General features: G+C 39.0%; 1 protein-coding gene and 1 long non-coding RNA gene across 4 annotated transcripts in view; one reads left to right on the top strand and one right to left on the bottom strand.

The window, feature by feature from the left end:
- Window positions 1–13,310, bottom strand: part of slc2a15a (solute carrier family 2 member 15a) — a 32,868-nt gene extending 19,558 nt beyond the window's left edge. The window contains exons 1-6 of the mRNA XM_047342463.1: window positions 13,166–13,310; window positions 11,828–11,926; window positions 10,120–10,280; window positions 1,442–1,566; window positions 766–911; window positions 59–191 (exon numbers count right to left, since the gene is read on the bottom strand). Of these exons, the coding sequence (XP_047198419.1) occupies window positions 59–191; window positions 766–911; window positions 1,442–1,566; window positions 10,120–10,280; window positions 11,828–11,926; window positions 13,166–13,210 (709 nt within the window). The 5' untranslated portion in view covers window positions 13,211–13,310. The remainder of the gene's footprint in view (window positions 1–58; window positions 192–765; window positions 912–1,441; window positions 1,567–10,119; window positions 10,281–11,827; window positions 11,927–13,165) is intronic.
- Window positions 8,501–14,244, top strand: LOC124854588. 3 transcript variants are annotated; one of them, XR_007034769.1, is made up of 4 exons: window positions 8,501–8,740; window positions 10,995–11,639; window positions 11,833–11,938; window positions 12,296–14,244. It is a non-coding gene; the product is annotated as an uncharacterized LOC124854588 (long non-coding RNA). The 3 variants fall into 3 exon arrangements; XR_007034768.1 differs by having other exon boundaries at window positions 8,501–11,639; window positions 11,833–11,888; XR_007034767.1 differs by having other exon boundaries at window positions 8,501–11,639.
- Window positions 14,245–14,579: the final 335 nt, after the last annotated feature.

The following is a 14,579-nucleotide window of genomic DNA, read 5'->3' as shown; positions in this document are numbered from 1 at the left end:
GTGTTTTATTGGGCCAGTTATTGCTCTAATGTTTAAATGAGTGTGCCACAACACTGACCTGTTATGGTGGCATGGACATTGTGTTTCTCAATCAGCAGGTATCTGGGGCTCTCTGGGAACCATGGCAACAGCATCAACTGGATGAAGGTGGGTACCACCACAACAGAAAGAAAAAGGGGCCAGTGCTCCTCCTGTGACAGTTGCAACACAGTTAGACTTTCACAAATGCTAAAGATGTTACTCTGTTAACCCTAACAGGGGGGGGGGACACAGGACTCTTGTTGTCATGTCACGTTGCCAGTTTGGGAATACTGTGGACAGAAACTGGAAGAAACGTAGTGTTGACCGGGGTTTTTGGGCAGGCATTTTATGATCATGTTCACTCTGTGCGATTATATGTTACAATGATCCACACGTTAATCACATGTTGCATACCATCACAGTGCTATAGCCACAATAAAAGTAGAGCTAAAAATAAATTCATCATTCTTATCCACATAATCAATATTCTTCTCTTTCACAATCCATTTCAAGTTCAATCAACTTACAAGTCCAATAGGTGATCTACCCAGCACCCTCAGCTGGACATCTTTGGCCTCTGAGCTTTAAGCATATGTAATTCTTACTTCCTCAGTCATTATACCTTGTCTAGCCTTTGACTAGTAAAGTAAAATCACATGAAATGTTGTAAAATGACATTTTGACTCTGAGGTTTATGATGTAATTGTGGAACCAAAGAACTCTAAAAAACAAGTTTTTGACTACCTTTCCTAGAAGCTCGTGTAGGCCAAGGATTTGGGCAGCAAAGACTCCCATGCCGATAAAGATACTCGGCACAAGACCCAGGAAGCCTCGCAGGTTCTTAGGTGCTATCTCACCCAGATACATTGGTACGACACTTAGAGAGATTCCTGCAGTAAAAGCAGAGACAAACATCTATATAACAAATGACAGAATTTCCTTAATACAATCAATGCAGAATGAATTTTAGGATTCTACTATACTGTCAAAAAGTATAGTTGGCTGGACTAACAGGAGCCAACAGTGAAACATGTACAACAAGGACAACAGTTTGTGGAGGGCCAAACAAGGCAGATTGATCCCTGGAGATTATAACGGTATGTGATTGTTGATTCAAAGCCAAGTGAGATGAAAAATGATTACAGTTATGCTACTATTAAAGGAGATCCAAGGAAGAACATAAAGAATAAAATTAATTTTAGTGCACCCTAGAAAATTAAGGGAAAAAATATATTTTAAATAAGTTTTTAAATTAAGCAGTTCTGTGCAGGCCAATCAAGTTATTCCAAAATCAATCCTGTAAAATCATTTTTATGGGATGGCCATTGTCAGGTTGAAACTGCAAAATCCTAAACTCATGACTGCATATATTTGACCATATGGTGTACATGGACGTTTGTGTGTCTGCATATTTGTGTACCCGAGTGAATTCCAGTGATGAAGCGGCCAAAGATGACCATCTCTGGCGAACCACAAATCCTGCTGAAGCCCATGAGTAAGCCAGCAATAAACACCAGCACTGTTGTGTTTACCACTGTACCTTTTCTGAAATCAAACACACACACGCACGGACACACACACACACACACACACACACACACACACACACACACACACACACACACACACACACACATACACACATACAGTAGGAAGACATTATGTACATGTTTATTCATAAAGGCATATGTACCAGAGTTTTATTAAAGAAATGACAGAGCTGTATGTCTGTTTGAGTTCTGATTAGCCATAAAAACTGCTTGATGAAGAAAGTGATCAACCTGTAGATGGGAATATGAATCACCTGCTTGTCATTAACATTGTAATGCCTATTGAAGTAAAAAATAGTGGAGATAAATCAAAATGCCGACTTTGAGGATTAGTGCAATGTTAAGCAATCAGGAAACTCTCTTAACTACAGACTGTATATAAAGATGGACAACATGTATCCACTTCTTCCCACTATCCAGAATTAAAATCAAAATATACTGGATATGAGCGCTGCCATCTTGCACAATTGGAGGCAGAGTCTGCACAGAAGCAGTCGGGGATGGAGCCACACTAGCAAGGTTGCCCCATTACATGCACCTGACCAATTGCGAGTCAGTTTCAGCTGTCAATCATGACATGTCACTGTGTTTTCATATCATCAAATAACTAATTAAAACCAAACTTACCAGAAAAAACACTTAAACATTCATCAGTTTGGAAAGAACTACCTTAAATGACAGAAGCCATCTATTTTTTCAATTAATTTATTAATTATTCATATTGACACATATAAAAACACATATGCCACAGCAAAAAAGAAGAGGGGGAACTTGACTTTAATACATTATCAATGATAAAAACAGAGCAAAGAAAACAGCAAAAGTAATAAAGGAAGGGGGGTTAAAATGTTTGCCTTAAGTAATGTTATTGTAGTGCATGTGTATGTGTGTGCAGGTGAGAGCACGTAAGTGTGCATGGATGAGCACATGGGTTTCCTGTGTAGAAGACATGAAGGGTAGAGAGTGGGGAAAAAGGTAAACAATATGGTAATGTTTGCCAGAGGGAGTAAGGAAAGAGAAAAAGAAGGCTAAGAGAAATAGAAAGGGAATGCACTTAGAGGACTTGTCTGGTTGAGCACTAATGAGTGAGCCGGGAGCCGTGGTGGATCCGGGAGCGCAAGAGCAGTTGGTGGCACAACTTAAAGTTGTTTGGTATAAAGATTCATAGCTTTTGTACGTTTATTTAACTTGTAGAATTAATCGTTGCCCAAATATAATATTTAGGGCCCGGGCACTGACAGTGCGAGGAACCTATCGTTTTTGCTCTGATTTATTTTAGGGCCCGAGCAGTAACACCTGCAAGGACCCTATTGTATTTGCTTCGATCACACTGTTTCAATCACACTCTTGATCTTGTTCTGAAATATGGCATAGGCTTTAAAAATGTAATAAAATTTCTCCAAAACCCTATTCTGTCTGACCATTTTTTTATTTCATTTGAATTTACAAGTATTGACTACACTGATTCTGGAAAGAAATTCTATTATAGTCTCTGTTTACCAGTGGTTGGTTGGTTTCTGGGGCGACTTCGGGTCGTGCCCGGCACAGGCAATAACTGCCACCTGGTTACAATCTGACCTTGGTGTAATCTGTAGTTTGGCGGGGGAGCCTATGTCCATCGTTAATTTCTGGGGCAACTTGGGGTTGCGCCCAACACAGGCAATAACTGCCACCTGGTTACAATCTGACCTTGGTGTAATAGACAGTTTGGCGGGGAGCCTGTGTCCATCGGGACAAATTTGAAAAAGGTTGTGGTGTGTTAATTGAACCCCACAGCCCCCAAAATGAGGGACCCACCTGAGGTTTAAACCATAGAAAAGACATTTTTGAAGGTGTGCGAAGAGGCCTATTTCATTTGAGTTTGCCATCACTGAGTACAGCAAATTGTAACTGTGGTAGCTCTGATGCTGCAGCAGGGTTGATTGAATGTATAAGTGAATGTTTTTTATTTTTCAGATTGATTGATTAATATGCCTACAAGGGAAATAATCAGTCCACAGCCGAGGTTAAAACTAAACTGTGAACAATTTATTTAACAATCAAATAAAATAAAATAAGGCAAATCACAAAGCAAAGCAAAAGTGTCAAGTAAATTAAATCAGTCCAAAAGAAGGTGCCCGGTCCGAAGCAATGTTTAGTTCCAGAATGCCAGATGGAGTCATAAGCAGATAAGTGATAAGCTTATGTGTGATTGGACTGATGTTGAATGGCCAGTTGCGGGGTCATTTGCCCCAGAAAGAAAAAAAGTTCTGACTGATCAAAATCAGAAGAGACTAAAGAAGCTGGAGCAGATGAAGCCTTATGCTCCTATATCCATAAATATCAGTGATGAAATGTTCCTGATAAATGCTGATGAATTAATTTACAAAAGTTTCAAAAGAAAACATGATGATAAAATAAGCAATGTTTTTTTTTTACAAATGCTTACAAGATTACTGCGCTAAACAGGAAGTAAAGTATAATGTGCATGTGTTTGTGCTGACGTTCCTGCAGTTTTTTTTAAGAATTCACTACTGATAGCTGAAGTGATCACTGTTTCTTTGAGACAGAGTTGATCTCTTGACCAAATGAACAAAATCCATTAAGGCTTTCAAATACATTAGTTAATGTGTGATATGCTTTAGGAAATGAATGAAATGTGCTATGAAGTGTTGAATTACATATTTAGATCCTTTAAATTAGTAAAAGTACATAAGCATCAACAAAACACAAGTCCAAGTTTAAGTATATTCATAGTGTGAAAACTTTATCTTGATCTTAACAGCACAAGCCCTATACAAAAAAATATAGTAGAAAAAAATCCCCATTTTCTATGTATATTGTTGTGGGAACGGAAAGATCAATGACAGAAGGCGGATATATACATTTAACATTTGTTTTTTATTGATGACAAGTCCAAATGATAGTTATTAAGATTGAAAACTTAAATAAAATCAAACTAAAACATACCATACCATTATTATTTTTTTTATCAAAGTCAAAGATAACCTTTATCCTAAACAATTGGGGCATCTTAGCCTTTGCTCTCTTTTTTTTAGGAAATATAGGATGGTTGAATACAACTTTTTTCTTTTCGTTTTTAAATCAAACAAACAACCAAACCTTTACACAATTAAATGTGAATGTGAAATCTGAATGTGAGCCCATCTGTAGAAGCAGTGTTGAGCCAGTTCACACTTAAAAAGAACGAGTTCCAAGTTCACTTCATGCAGATGAAAATGAACCAGTTCACGTTCATAGTTCATTTTTGATTGGGATGATTTAGATGACAAACGTACTATCATGTGTTTGGTTATGAATCGATGGTGTCTGATCAAGTGTGCGTTTTGCTCCGCTCATTCCTGACTGTGAGCGTCACGTCTCGTGTTGTACTGAACACAGCATGTTGACGAGTCATTTTCATGATGTTTAAATGCAGCCTCATAAAGTCTGGAGTGAATCAAACAAACACTAAGTTACTTCATGTACTGATCAGGTCCTGATAACTAGTGATGAGTGTTTATTAGTTCAAGTGAGAGGAGAGTGGAGGAGGACACAGAAACTCCAGCTTGGTACAAACCAACTGCAGCTTCTGCTCTGATCATGACGCAGCTGATCACTGAGCAGCTGTGACCAGAGAAACTCTGTGTTTCACTGTTCTTCCACAAAGTCACTGACCGGCTGCTTCACATGAACGAGCTCTGATCTCACTGCGTGTGTCGCTCTGAGCGAGTGAGTGGGGGCAGGTATGGGTACATGGAGCGGGTCATTCTGCGCATGCGTTAATGCGTTAAAAAAATGAACGTGTTAAGTCCACAAATTCATCATGCACAAAACACTTGTTCAACTAGGAGTCTAAGGGGTAAACAATGTTAGAGCAGAAAACAATACAATTGAAGTAACTAGTGACCAAATCTTCAGGCCTCCATACTGCTCGTGTGGTGTCATCCAAGTGTCCGCAAGGCCTGACATTTATATTCGACTTGAAATGATGTCATTTACACAGTGTTTTAAGCCTAATTGTACGCTGACATCTTCCAACAAGGTGCGTTAAGGGACCGTCAAACGTGCTAATGTCCGCTAGCTTAGCCACTTTTGGGGGACTTGTAGGCTTAAAACACGGTGTAAATGACTGGCTGTTTCAAGTCAAATATGATGTCCTTTTATTACATCTGAAGATTTGATCACTAGATTTGGTTACTTCAATTGTTTTGATCGGCATAGTGGTGAATAGATAATGAGCAAATTTATATATTTCTGGGTGAACTATCCCTTTAATTCCACCCAGACACACAGCCTTCAGGGAAGGTCTGGTGGCATACGCAGCAGTGGTAAAACATGACCTGATGACCAGTGCCAGCCTGGTGCATGCACACTCCTGCTGTATGCTGATGACCTGTTGATGGTCTCCCTGTCGAAGGACACTTGTCTATGTAATAAAAGTCCCATGAAATAAATAAATGTGGCATTATGAAATAAAAGTACCGTGAAATAAATAAATGTCTTTTGAAAAACATAATTTTGAAATAAGTAATTGCATTTATTTACTTAAGTAAATGGATTCAGTTATATATTTATATAATGCTATATTTATTGCCATACATTTTATTTCAGTGTTTATTTCATAGGCATATTTATTTATTTATTTATCTATTTATTTAATTTTGACTCAAATGGCATTCCATAGTGATGAGTGTTGGTGTTTATTAGTTAAAGTGAGTGCATGTCAGCAAGAGTGTAGAGGGAAGACACAGGAAACTCCAGCATGGTACAAACCAACTGCTGCTTCTGCCCTCCTGATGAAGCAGCGGCGCTAATCATTCTGAAACCCAATATTATTACTTATTGTTGCCACTGTTCTTCAACAAATTGGACACACTGGCACTTTCAGGTTAACGGACTCTGCATCTCTCATCTCTGCTTAACTATGTGTGACACTCATAGGGTGTGGGTGGGGTCCGGGGGGATATGAGATGAGAGAAGAGACTAGCTAACTCACTGAAATGTTATGTAAAATGGGTCCCTCATGGGAAAAGGCATATCTTGAAAGATCGATTCCTCATTTTAATGAATCGATATCGGATCATTTAAATGAAGATCGAGTTTAATCAGAAAATCTTTTTTTTAAACCCAGCCCTACAGGAGACAACTGTTGGCAATCAGCTGTCCATTGATTGATTGGATGATTGCCGTGGTTCTAAACAAAGAGAAAAACTAATTATTACATCTTGCAAACAAGTCATCAAATCATAAATCAAGCCTTTAAATTGTGTTTGATATGTCCACATTAAAGTACAATAAATATCAAATAATAATTAGCCAGACATAGGCTTAAACATATTTAACAAATCAGATTAAATTTATCAAACATTATCCATTAACCTTCATTCAAAAACACAACATAATGCAAATAAAGTGAAATAAATGTTACTTACATTGAAGGTTACTCAAAAAACACATGGGAAACACCTACAAACACTCAGTCAGGATGAAAAGTTTGGAGGAAGAGGAGGAATTGTGGTCCAGCCCTCTATTGGATGTGGGAGGAGCTACAAAAACGTGGGTCAAACTGAAACACCACTCAGTATATCCTGGAGGAATTTGGGTGAATAAACTTGCAGTTCTGAACAGTCAGACACATGCAAAATACAAATGCACATCTTTGTTTATGTCTCACAGCCACTGAAGGTTGTAATGAATATCTAAGAAGCAGTGACATTACCCAATTTATGCTCCTTAAAAGTCTTTGATGGAGCAATTGTTTCTTTATGTTGGCTGCAAATACTTTAGACTTTTAGTGGATCTAGTCTTCCAAGTGAGTTTAGTTTTAACAGTGCCCCACAAGAAAGCGGTGCGTTTCACATAAAAGGCCTCAAAAAGACACTAACATTATAAAAAGTATTGATTGAGTGTGAGGAGATCATTCTGAGATTTGTCTCTCAATACTTTGATAAACTGCCATTGGTAACCTTTAATAACGTGGACGTATCAAGCCTGCTAGGGAGAATGGACCAACTAGAACACAGTACACACAGCAGCTCTAGGCTGATGTAAGCTATGATCTTCATCTTATCACCACGGAGATCAATCAGCATGTGTCTGTGCTGGAGCCCTCTTCTTTGGGCTTTGATCCGGTTGCTGCATCGAAGATGGTCAGATAAACGGGTGTGGAAGCAACGAATGCTACTGCCCACTTGCGCACCATGGATAGTGCAGCACTGGGAGCTTTTTGCCCAGGAGATCTGGCCATGGACGTCTCCTGCAATGGTGAGGAATCCCAGTGGAGTCAAGTTTTGAAAAGGGGCCACCGTTTTGTGCAAGTACCGGGGAATGCAGCCATGCGGAAAAAGTCACGCATCCCAGAACAGGAATTTATCAATTGTTGGGACTGGAGCTGCGGGAAACACCAAAATAGTCCAAAGCAGTGGTCTCCAACCTTTTCGAGCCCAAGATCACTTTTTAAATCCAAACGTAAACTGAGATCTACCACCCTGTTATCTTCCAAGAAACCCACTTAGGAGGGTCGTATTTTTTTTTGTTGCATTTTCTGTTAAAGGCTGAATGTACCAGCATAAATATACACAGAGAAAGGCAGTTATGTAACTTTATCTATTCAATGAACAATATTCACATTAATATCAATTCATATTTACAGCATCTGTTCAGTGCACAATATTTAGCTTCAGTTCAACACTGCAGCACAATGTTTTTTTACATGGCCTTTGACTTGAATATGGCCATAAATGTGACTATTTCCTTTGTGAAAGTAGTCTCTTGTACTCAAATAAATACAAATGCTATACAGTTTGAAGCCGTGCGTCTTCCGCTCCTGCAAATATTTCACAATAAAATCTCCTAGTTAAACAAAAGAATGGATTCCGTCAACAGAAACGCTGGGGTGCTTTTATTTTTTAAACGCCTACGGAAGAGTTGCAACCACTAACGGGGCTTTGATTGTTATCGACAGACCGGAAGATGTGCGTCTTCTTTCCTTAGTATACTAGTATTTACTTTAATACATAAACCGACTTGTTTTGAAGGCAATGCAGTCGATAAACTAGCAGCTCCGCCGCCAGCAGCAGACACGCAGCCAGTGAGTCCAGAGAGTTCGGGGATCGACAGTGAAGACTGCGAGATCGACCGGTAGATCGCGTTTGACGGGTTGGCGACCACTGGTCTAAAGTAAGCTGGTAAGTGTTTTTGACACCAACTTCTCCCCAGCATTAGACACTGAAAACTTTATCTGTGTACCTTAAAGGAAAACCTGGACGTGAAATTGTCAACAGACTGACACTGTAAGATACATTTTAGCAAAAAAAGACTTAAAAAAACTAAACTGTCTCAATGATAAATTTCATTGGACTAGGGAGTCCACAACTGACCTCAGACCAAAGTATGGGTATAGTCAGAAGAAAGATACCAAGTGCTGTAGCTGTTCTGTGCAATACAAAGTTTTATAAATTGATAAACACACCAGGCTCAGGGGTTAGTTTCGTCGTCCTCTAACAGGAAGGTTCGCCGTTCGATCCCAGTCTTCCCTTTTCCGCATGCCAAAGCGTCCTTAGGCAAGATACTGAACCCTAAATTGCCCCTTATCATAGAGGAAGTGCTGCACATAGATGCACTATATGAATGTACTGTATGAAACTGTACGGTAAAGCGCTTTGAGTGGTCATAAGGACTAGAAAAGCTCTATGTAAACACAGACCGTTTACCTCCTTCAGAGAAAATACAGAGGATCTGCGCAGTCCAGTGCATGTCTGAAAGCAGCCTATGCATCATAATCGATGCTCGCTGTTCTATTTGTGTCACTTGTAATGGAAAGAGCTGGTAGCCTGGATAACTATATAACATATATTATAACATAATTTTAACATTATAACTATAAAAAAAGCAAGCTAAGGGAAACTTGAAGTTGCTTATAATGATTTTTGTTTTGTACTTTCATCTATGTTGTGTTGTATTATATCTGGGCCCTGAGTCTGAATGATACAATTCATCATCATCTTCAACATTAATCATATTGAGGATAGTATACTGTTTAAGTAAATATGAAGCTGGGAAAGAGCTTTAATTGATTCATTCTTAATTTTCTAATTCATTCTCAGTTTAAATAATTCACTGCATGTTTACGATCATGTACAAAACTCATTAAAGTATATGCAATAATGATGATCAATACATATTGATAAAGAAAGCCCTATTAGTCTGCCTTCTCTAAAATAACTCAGCAAAACAATATATTGTGTAAGGGCCAGAGACTTAGGGTTAAATAAAAATGATCAAATCAACAACATTTTCAATTTTATGTATAATTTCAAAGGCTTTTCAACCACCTGTGGTCAACATTCTCCATAAACTGAGATAGTTCTGACCACCATCTTTGTTATAACTATCAGTGCTCTTGCCAGTATCATAATCAATCTGTACAAATTTTAGTAGAGCCCAGTATTTCTTCTCACCCGTGTGTTTGGCTGTGTAATGGTGGCAAGAAACCACAATTTACTGTTGCAGAAATAGTTTACAATACAGAATCCTCTCCTGAACAATCTGTGTAAACTTATCTTACCTGCCAAAGCGAGTGACCAACATGCCCACAATGAGGGAGCCCAGCAGACCTCCAATGGCGAAGACAGACACAGTGAGAGAGTACATGAGGGTCAGGGTCTCGCCACTGAGTCCTGTTCCATTACGACTCAGCACTGTTTTGTTGTAGAAATCCTTTATGTACTGAGGGTTTGAGGGAGAGTAGAAATAAGATGGTCAGAAGAGGAATATATTAAAGAAAGTGGCAGAAATACAGAAAAAATAAGACGTATGAATGAACTAGATGTGGATGACATATCTCCACCAAAGGTCCCCTTAATTTCAATCAAATTGCAGACTTCCCAGCCCTAGGACCTGAGTGACACAGTTGAAAGAAAGAAAGAAAGAAAGAAAGAAAGAAAGAAAGAAAGAAAGAAAGAAAGAAAGCTGTGTTCTCTGAAGCTCATGGACGTAACAGTGTTTTCAAGGAAAATGGTCAATTGTCTTAATTTCACTGAAAGCTCTTCACAGTACAGTTTTGCCATTGATCAATTTGCAGACATACATGCAGTGCATATGCAGTACGCCATATGCCTAAGACACTTAGGCATGTGGAATGGGGCAGACTGGGATTGAACCACCAACCTTGTGGTTAGTGGACAAACAGCTGGTCAGGAAAAGATGTATGAATCTATAAATAATTAAAACTACTCAGGTTTTCCAATAAAACTACGAAGCATTTCCATAACTATCAAGAATCTTTTCAAGTTTCAGCTACAGTGAGGGAAGCCCATTATCTGGGAATGAACATCCACATATTAAAGTTAAAGTGAATGTATAAATCTGCTTACTGTCTGCATTTTTGTTCTTGGTGCTGTATGAGGGTGGAAAACCCATGCTGAATTTTCTGGTTTGTAGCTTTGAAAAACTATTGATGACTACATGGGCCACATCATCCAACATCTCCCTCATCATCATCATAAGTATCATAAAAACAAATATGTTTTGTTTAAAAACAGTGCTGTTCCTAAATCTGCCAAATGTGCTAAAATAGCTGATATCATTGCTGCAGGGTCTGCTAAAGCTTTAGCATCATCGACAAATTGAGTATGAAGATTTTTTTACTCCATGGCCATTTATAATCACCAGGGAGCCATTCAAGAGCAAGTAGGTACACTGGTCTTACAGCACTGGTGCTATTGTCCACAGCAGTTACTTCTCTGCTTTGTAGTTGTTTTGTGTAAAAGTTTAGTTGGTGTGCATATTGAAATAGACAATAAAGGGGGTGTAGTGATGGGTATCAATTAGGGTGGTGCATCTACGCTACAAATGCCAGGGCCTATTTGTAGCCCAAGTCCAGCCCAATAGACCATTACACTTTACTGTACTTGACTTGACTAAGCTGCCATACTGATACCTGCTCTCTTTGGAACAATAAAAGACAGATCTTATTATCTACTCAATTGAAATGGGAGATAGAAGAAAGCTTTTGTACGGTGGCCCTGAGAGCTTAACGCACTGCAACTGAAGAAAACACATGCAAGTGGACAAAACACAAGCAAAGTAAGAAAACATCTTCATCAATTTCACAACACAACACATTACAGAAACGCTCTGCAAATACAGAAATGCATGTGTGTGTGTGTGTGTGTGTGTGTGTGTGTGTGTGTGTGTGTGTGTGTGTGTGTGTGTGTGTGTGTGTGTGTGTGTGTGTGTGTGTGTGTGTGTGTGTGCTTGCATGCATGTCTTACCACAGCAGGGGAGTTAACCACAGCCAGATTGTAGCCATAAAGCATGGAGCTCCCAAAGGAGGTGAGGAATGCTACCGCCAACAGAGAGCTGGTCAAGTGCTGCAGACATAGGTAGAGAGAAGTGTGTTCAAAAGTGCAGAATACTGAATGTAGCTTTTATCAAGAGAGAGTGGGAGACACATGTCTTGTTCTAACTTTACCTAATGAGACAATAATGAAGATTGGTTGCTCACACGAGGTATTTAGTGTGTAAATGTTTCTCGAAACAAGCTTAATCAAAAGGAAATTATAGTGACACAAATAACATTTAGGAAAAAAGAGTTGTTCAATTTTCCTAAATAAGGAAATATCTCCTTTGTGTGCTGATATTTACTTCCCTGTATGTCAGGAATGTTTCCTTCATTAAAATGATATTAAAAAGTTGAAAACTTTATGAGGATATTGACCTCCTGTTTCAATCTCCAACAGGAATCTGGAATCGAACCAGATTAGTGGATGACACGTTCCTATGCCTGGTCCTAGATAGAGATTGGACACCGAGGGTGGACAAGGGTGGCCTACCAATAGCATAGGAACCCTAGATATACAAGTGCAGCGTCTTGCCAAGCCTCCTGATCCCCGCATTCCCATTGATAGCATTTGAAACCATGGAAACAAACAAGCAAGTACCTGAGAGGATTGTAAGGGAGACCTCAATAGGGTCAACATACACAACTCAAGAACTCAAAACTATTGCATGCCCCTCTGAAACTTTGCAGAAATATACTTCTGCCTATATATAGCGTCCAGCAGAGTGGTTGATGTAGTCACATCTCGTTTAGATGTGACTAAACAAGTGTGTTGGTTGTAACACCCATAACAGTGTAACACACTTTGCAAAAATGATTTCGAACTCACGTAGCCAATCAATCGGAACCCTTGTACAGACACTGACATCCATTTCTGATTATGAAGTAGTATATTTGGTTATTAAGCATAAAATATATCATATCACAATTAGAATTTCTTTAAATTATTAAATTTCATGTCTACTGTATTCAATTCCCATGATTCGACTCCAAACACCAGTAAGTTCAGCCAACATCAAGAAACAGTGAGGAAAATGTGCATTATCAGTCAAATTTAACAGTTTTACAGTGTAGATCTTTATCAAAGTAGATTTTATGAATTTTAAGCTTGGCGATCTACTTCAAATACCTCATAAGGTGTTGTTAGATGCAGCTAATGATACTTTCTCCCAAGTTCAGGGCTACAAGTTTGAAAGTATTAAATACAATAGTGAATGAAGATGATGACCCTGGCATTGTATCTGACTGGATTCATTCAGTCTCAACTTACCGCAGTGAATTTTCTCGCTGATGGAATTAAAACCTCCTCAGCCATTTAAGAAATCTGTCAGGTAGTCCCAAACAGCAGATTTCTCTCTCTCTACACTGCAGAGAATCTCATTGCTGCAGCAGCAGGCGTTGTCAGACAGGTCAAAGTGCCCATGAGCAGTGTGTAGGCCAGCAGTCTACAGGCTCCTGATAACAAGCCCACACAGTGTCATCACATGACAGAGAGCAGCGTGATGGACCGAGAGAAAAGCCTGCTGGAAGCAATTAGTTTTAAGTGAATTTACAAAGAAGCAGAGGAGAGGACACAAACTGGACTGCATTTATACAGCAGCGTTCTAGTCTGAACAACCACTCCAAGCACTTTACACTACAGGTCACATTCATAGATTTATTAAATATTTAATCCAATTGTCCCAACTAAACCTTGAAACTGTATTACAGTAACAAGTAAATACAACTTTAAATTTCATGCAGTGGCAGTTTATTGAGGCAGGGTTTTCTCGTGTTTCCACTTAACGTACATGATCTCTTGAGAGTTTTTTAATGATATAAATTCTGACACAATGAACATTGGTCGAAATAGAGATAAAACATAGCCTTAAATAGTCAAGTTAGTTTTTTAGTCATATTTTGCCATTTTAATGCTATAAATTACTGCTGTGTATAGATGTGATTTTCTTTAAACGTTTCTTATGCATGCTTCATTACACTGCACGCAGTTCAGTACTGTTTCCACCCATGTTGGTGTGTCTATTGCTTGGAAGTGTATCTAATGATTATTAACTCTTTGAGCAGATTGGTTGAGGGTGGGGAAGATGACACCCCTGTAGTATTTATTTATTGATACTTATCAGTACAACCTCCTCCTCACTGATCCCTGCTCAGCTACACTGCACTCATGCTCTGCTGCTGGCAACTTGCCTCCACCACCACAGCCTCCACCTTTTAGCACTGAGTCTAAACTTGGTTGGGGGGTTTTTGCATGTGTCCCCTTTCTTAGCTTAGCATGCTGCGTGGCTAATCCAGGGAACATCCGGAATACATGTATTCCCATTTGTGCAATAAATGGTTAAATCATGACGAAGTGTTCCTGACTGAGTGAGAAATCAAAGGGCAAACAGGTAACTCACAAATTCCTGACTGTTTCACAGGAAGCAATGGCAATGTCATATAGAGCAGGGGTTTTCAACCTTTTTTACCTCAAGGCCCCCCTTTTTATACATGTAGTGGTCCAGGGCCATTAACATATATATCCCTTATTGTTTTTGGCTAATTGATTCTAGTCTTTGTTATATCTTAATTGTATTAAATATCTACAACAAAGCCACTCCCTGTTTTACAGAAAAAAGCCATCGAATATAATGTAGCTCACCTGTCACTGGGTGTCTCAAACTGATGATGTATGCGGCCGTTGC

This window comes from Hippoglossus stenolepis, chromosome 12, assembly GCF_022539355.2.
Source record: "Hippoglossus stenolepis isolate QCI-W04-F060 chromosome 12, HSTE1.2, whole genome shotgun sequence".
NCBI classification, from domain to species: domain Eukaryota; kingdom Metazoa; phylum Chordata; class Actinopteri; order Pleuronectiformes; family Pleuronectidae; genus Hippoglossus; species Hippoglossus stenolepis.
This window is presented reverse-complemented; position numbering and strand designations above follow the sequence as displayed.